The sequence below is a fragment of the Nelumbo lutea genome, chromosome 5, assembly GCF_056320005.1.
Source record: "Nelumbo lutea isolate HS-2025 chromosome 5, American lotus-T2T, whole genome shotgun sequence".
Taxonomy (NCBI): domain Eukaryota; kingdom Viridiplantae; phylum Streptophyta; class Magnoliopsida; order Proteales; family Nelumbonaceae; genus Nelumbo; species Nelumbo lutea.
The window spans coordinates 28,451,652-28,457,651 of NC_142688.1; the positions used below are offsets into that span (position 1 = coordinate 28,451,652).

A 6,000-nucleotide genomic window follows, 5' to 3' on the forward strand; every position below is an offset into this window, starting at 1 on the left:
TGTCCATGTGTGACTTGGGCTGATTCTCGAGTCCACAAAGCCCATGTGATAAAGCAGCTTTCTTCCTCTTATAAAGCGACCACGCCCGTTTGGATGCAATCATGCGGTCTCTACTTAGAATAATTCCTTACCCCCCGCCCCCCCCCCCCCCCCCCGTTTCCATTTCTTTATAATTTCATTTTTATTTTTCTTGTCCTCAATAACTTACTACCTTATTTTATTATCCCCCCCCTCCAACTTGTTGATTATCCTCTCTTCTTATTTTTGTTTCTTGATATATAAATCCTTTCCTTGCCCTTGTTCAGAAATACAAAACTAGTTTATTTAAAATTTTACTCTACGACAAAATTAACAGCAGGGTTGGTTTCGGAAATAAACCACCCGAAACCAAATCGGGTTTACTTGGGTCAGAGAAAATCCAGGTCTATTTTTGGTACATAGGTTGATTGGTTTATCGATCGGTTACCTTGCACTGGTCCAAACCCAAATCCAGAAGGGAGGGATTGGTGGATCGGGTTAGAATATTTCCACTCTAACAAATGAAAAAAGTAGATTCTTGAGGGAGATGAAATTGTCGTTCATTGAATTGTTCATGGCATTTGGTAAATAGAGGAGTGTAGGATGGGCATTGCAAACTAAAATCAATATGACCACGAGTCGACGATTATCATTATGAAACCGCAAGGGAAGTGGGGAAACCCACTCGTGCGGAGAAGCAGCTCACGCTCATTTGTTTAGTTTTAATTTATTGATTTGTTTAAGCCAATTTAATTGATTAGGGGAATTAGTTTATAATATAAAGGTCCGCAAACCGGTGGTTTCGCCAAACTTACTAACATCGGCCTCAAAAGCGGTTTTTACCCTCTTCCCGAAACTACACCTCATTTGCCTCTCAACTCTCAACTCTCAACTCTCAACTCAACCCCTGGCTTTCCCACACTTCAAGAAGTCGTCGTGTCTTGTATAAATACCACATAAGGTCCTCCTCTTCATTTCGAATCTCAAGCTCTCGAACAACAGAACGGTGAAGTATAAGAAGTGAAACTGAAGAAAACGAGGGAGGATTGGGGGAAGCAATCAACAATGGCGTCGGACAAGGTGGTGGAAACGGTTATAGTTGGAAACTATGTCGAGATGGAGACCGAAGGAAAGCCCAAGAACATCAAAACCAGATTATCTAAGTTCTTCTGGCACGGTGGTTCTGTCTATGATGCCTGGTTTAGCTGTGCTTCTAATCAGGTATCCTTTCTTAATTTTTACCGTCAAGATTCAAGAAATAATAACGTGGTCGTCTTCTTCATCTTCCCACTTTACCTGTTTCTTCTCTCGGTGAACTTCATTGTAGTAATGTTTTTTTTCTTTCTTTTTCTTTTCTCTGTCAATTTAGTTTTTCAACCAGATTCTATTTATAGTAAATGAACTTGCATATTTGTATAAAGTCTTTTGTTTTTAAGTTGGCTTTTGCTTGTTTCTTTCTATATTATTGCTTTCAGGTGGCTCAAGTTCTACTGACATTGCCATACTCCTTTTCTCAACTGGGGATGTTATCTGGAATACTGCTCCAGCTGTTCTACGGCTTGTTGGGTAGTTGGACAGCATATCTCATTAGCATTCTATACGTAGAGTATAGAACCAGAAAAGAAAGGGAGAAAGTAGACTTCAGGAACCATGTCATTCAGGTTTTGAATCAACCAATACGTCTCAGACTGTATTTGTTCCATTTATTTATAATCTCTGTATAAACCATTTCCTTACATGGGTCTTCTCCGTTTTCCTCCATTAAAGTGGTTTGAAGTTCTGGATGGGCTCCTTGGAAAACACTGGAGGAACGTGGGTCTGGCGTTCAACTGCACATTTCTTCTGTTTGGATCTGTCATTCAACTCATAGCCTGTGCAAGGTATCTGATCTACTTGCCTCGAGCTCCTTAATTATTTATTTATGGATTCCTTCTCTTTCTTGTTGTAGATTTATCAATTAAAAAAAAAGGAGAGAGAGAGAGAGAGAGAGAGAGAGAGAGAGAGAGAGAGCAGAGATTTGATGTTTTGTGAAACATGGGTGTGTTTGAACGCAGTAACATTTATTACATAAACGATAATCTTGACAAGAGGACCTGGACGTACATCTTCGGAGCTTGTTGTGCGACTACAGTCTTCATTCCTTCTTTCCACAACTACAGAATCTGGTCTTTCCTGGGGTTAGTCATGACCACTTACACAGCTTGGTATCTCACTATCGCTTCCCTTGTTCACGGGCAGGTGATTTACTAACTTTCATTAAAAAATATTATACTGATTATTCCCTTCTCTTTTTTCCTTTTTTTTATATTCTTATTTTTTGGTAACGAAATATACGAGATCGGCTTCAGTCAGATCAAAGTCCGTTCGAGCACTCTTCGAACAGCCTTTATAAACTTGCATCGAGAATATCTCCGTATGCTTTATATCAAGGGGAGATATTCCCAATGCAGGGTTATGATGGCTGTTCGAATGGACTTGGCTCTGACTGAATCCTGTTGTATATCATTAACATTAATTAATTCGTTGATTACAGATCGAAGGAGTTAAGCATTCGGGTCCGACCAAAGTGGTTCTCTACTTCACCGGGGCAACAAACATTCTTTACACGTTCGGAGGGCATGCTGTTACTGTGTAAGACAAGCCCAGCCCACATTCGTATCCGTGTCTTTTACGTCAATTTGTTTTTACAAAACTAGCCCTTAATTTTCTTATTTATTAGTATGGCAACATGCATGGGGAGTGAAAAAATGCCCCTAACGTCATTTTGAAAATGACTGAAGCAAACCCCGTACATCTGACATTCTGATCGACTCCTGACTCCTGAGTACTCTGATCCACCTCTTCTTAAAGGAGAGGAGAAGGAACAAGATTTTGTTCCCGAAATACCCCCTTACTTTTTGAGATTCGCGTGTGATAGCAGGCAAATTGAATTTCACCTTTTAATTTAACGTGCAAAAAAAAAAAAAAAAATCACTTGTAGTTTTGTTTATTCATATTGTCGTTATCCACTTTAATTACTTGTCAATTAATAAAAGGTTAATTAATTAATTAAATTAACGTGGGGGTTGGCGTTGGACGTTGGAGGACAGAGAGATCATGCACGCAATGTGGAAGCCTCAGAAGTTCAAGGCGATATACCTGTTGGCGACGCTTTACGTGCTGACACTGACACTACCGTCGGCCGTCGCTGTGTATTGGGCGTTCGGAGACATGCTTCTCAATCACGCCAACGCTTTTGCTCTGCTCCCAAGATCGGCTTTCCGAGACATGGCTGTTGTATTAATGCTCATCCATCAGGTAACTATATATATGTATATTATAAATATATCCTTTCCCCTGTTCCTTCAATTCTTTTCTTATTATTAATATTTAATACTAGGCATAGATCAACGTTTTTTACTTTTTATGCAACATATATCCAAATACGGATGGACGTTCTGGCCGTCCGATGGCCGCCGGTTGGTTGATTGGTTGTGTTGTCGTCGTTTACATTACAGTTTATAACATTCGGGTTCGCCTGCACGCCTTTGTATTTCGTGTGGGAAAAGGTGATAGGGATGCACGAGTGCAAGAGCCTCTGCAAGCGTGCAGCGGCGAGGTTGCCGGTGGTAATTCCCATTTGGTTCTTGGCTATCATCTTCCCTTTCTTCGGGCCCATCAACTCCGCCGTTGGATCGCTTCTCGTTAGCTTCACAGTTTACATCATCCCTGCTCTTGCTCACATGCTCACCTTCCGATCAGCAGCAGCTCGAGAGGTACTTTTTCTTTATTAAAAATTTTTATTTATTTAATGCTTGCTTAAGAAAAAAAGAAATGGTAGTTATCGTTAAGTAAAATGGGGACATCATTCATGAGTTAGATTATCATAAATGACATGACACATCCGAAGCGGACAAACAGGGGGTTCAGGGGTTCCTCCATTAAAAGTTGAATAAAACAGAGGTCCTTTGGGTTTAGCGCATACAGAATCAAATTGATGGAGCAATCAATGATGCCACGCGTCACATGGGATGGGACTCCGTAGTTTAGTCAGATGCAGTTTAGCGTCTTGTTTGACTGGACTCATACGCTGTTAGAAGAATATAATCGAATGAATGAGTCATGAGTGGAATATTAAAAAATTAATAGTTGCGTAGCGTAGCGGAATGACGAGACACAGTCCAGCTCCAGGCTCCAGCGGTAGCAGACCCGACCAGACCAGAAGCGTTTCCTTCTCCCATGTGGATTTTCGTTGTTTAAATGTTAAAATTCGAGTTCTTTCTTGGATTTCGAATCGGCTGACCCTGCACGTTAAAAGCCGTTGGATGGTCCTCAAGGACTCTGAAGGACCATGGTGGATCGTCCAACTAACCAATAATCCAACCATCCGACCATCCAACGGTGGCATGGGGACCTGAAAAGAGGAGGAAATCTACATGACATGTATTATCCGTGGCAGACTTTTTTTATTTTTACCCTTTCGCCTTTCCCTTGGAACTACATACATACAAACATACATGAAAAAAAGAGAAGAAAGAAACAAAAATATTTGCAGAAGCGTGCGATGGTGGCCACTTTAATGAGAGGTGTGGTCTACGTCTATCCTCTATAGAGGTCCGTCCGTACGTGATTCCCCATATTTTGGGCCTTGGGTTGCTGCAACCTGCAAGTAAAAATGTCATCTTTTTATTAATTAATTAATTAATTAGCTGCACGAATAACGAATTACAATAGCTGATATTTTGATAATGGCATGGCATATACTAGTGTATCATCATCATCCCTTGGTAATTTGTATTTATATTAAGTATTGCACGGTTTACATGAGATGACCCCGATGCATCTTGTTCCTTGTTACTGTTTTCGAGAGCCTGAGCATAGTGTGGTCCAAAGGAATTGAATACATAAATTTATGTGTTGGTTTACTTTACAAAAAACTAAAGTGGTCATTTCATTTCGAGAGCCTAACATGTCACCAATGGATTTCTCTCATTCAAACAAGGTTGCGCATAAATTTGCAATTTATCATTTATTTGAGATTTGAGAAGAAGAAGAAGAATAAAAGCTGACATGTGTTGATTACTTTGTTTTGCAGAATGCAGTGGAGCAACCGCCAAATTTTGTAGGGAGGTGGGCAGGAATGTATTCGATTAACATATTTGTTGTGGTTTGGGTGTTTGTGGTTGGGTTTGGATTCGGCGGGTGGGCGAGCATGACCAATTTCATCCACCAGATCGACACCTTCGGATTATTCACTAAGTGCTATCAGTGTCCTCCTCCTCTTCCACTCCCGCCCCCGGCCCATCCCATTTACAACACCACTTCAGCTCCTCCTCCCACTGCTCTCCACCATCATCACCACCTCCACAGTCCATGATTTACATATCTTCATCAGCACGCCTGGCATTGGATCCTTCGTCACACCACAGTAAAACAAAAAACAAGAGAAAGAGAAAGAGAAAGAGAGCAAGCATGATCCATATCTTCTATATACAGTGACCCTCCTGATCAGCCAAAGAAAGAAAAAGGAAAAAATAAAAAGACTTGTTAATTTGTAGCGATCCACTGCACAGACTCTTTTATTAGTAGAATAGATTGTTTAATTACCTTACTTTTGTCTCTTTAATGTGTTATTTTGAACCTTGGCAAATGTTGAAATTAAGAGAAATTTTTAAAATTTGTATGTAAGTTTGCAATGCAAATGCTTTAATTTGCATCATTAATCAAATGTGGTAGCTACCTTCGTAAGAAAGAAGCAGTGATCAATTTGCTTTGTATGATGAGATGAAAGAAGTGATGATAAAAGAGCGTATAAAACTCTCGTCTCTCTAGACTCTAATAATAAAAAAGAAAAGAGAAGAAGAATGCTGACATCACAGGTGCCCCACTGGATCGTGTTCTGTGTAGGGTAAGAAGCCGGACAACGGAAATCATATAAAGTTGTGCCAGATCCATCAAAGGCTTAAACCCTTTTTCAGGAGACCAAATCCCTTTATAAGCGCA

The 6,000-nt window shown here is 40.3% G+C and overlaps 1 protein-coding gene across 1 annotated transcript; it reads left to right on the top strand.

The window, feature by feature from the left end:
• Positions 1-822: 822 nt before the first annotated feature.
• On the top strand, positions 823-5,749 carry LOC148851284 (auxin transporter-like protein 2). Its single transcript, XM_088942394.1, has 8 exons — positions 823-1,239; positions 1,494-1,679; positions 1,786-1,898; positions 2,073-2,256; positions 2,552-2,649; positions 3,108-3,315; positions 3,516-3,773; positions 5,093-5,749. The coding sequence occupies exons 1-8, from the start codon at positions 1,084-1,086 to the stop codon at positions 5,372-5,374; spliced, it is 1,485 nt and encodes a 494-aa protein (XP_088798520.1). The 5' UTR covers positions 823-1,083; the 3' UTR covers positions 5,375-5,749.
• Positions 5,750-6,000: the final 251 nt, after the last annotated feature.

Bases quoted from the DNA above. Each gene is read 5' to 3' on its own strand.
- LOC148851284 (XM_088942394.1), top strand. From the start codon at position 1,084: ATGGCGTCGGACAAGGTGGTGGAAACGGTTATAGTTGGAAACTATGTC. The intron at 2,257-2,551 runs GTGATTTACTAA...CGTTGATTACAG, and splicing joins CTTCCCTTGTTCACGGGCAG to ATCGAAGGAGTTAAGCATTC. The intron at 3,316-3,515 runs GTAACTATATAT...TTTACATTACAG, and splicing joins TATTAATGCTCATCCATCAG to TTTATAACATTCGGGTTCGC.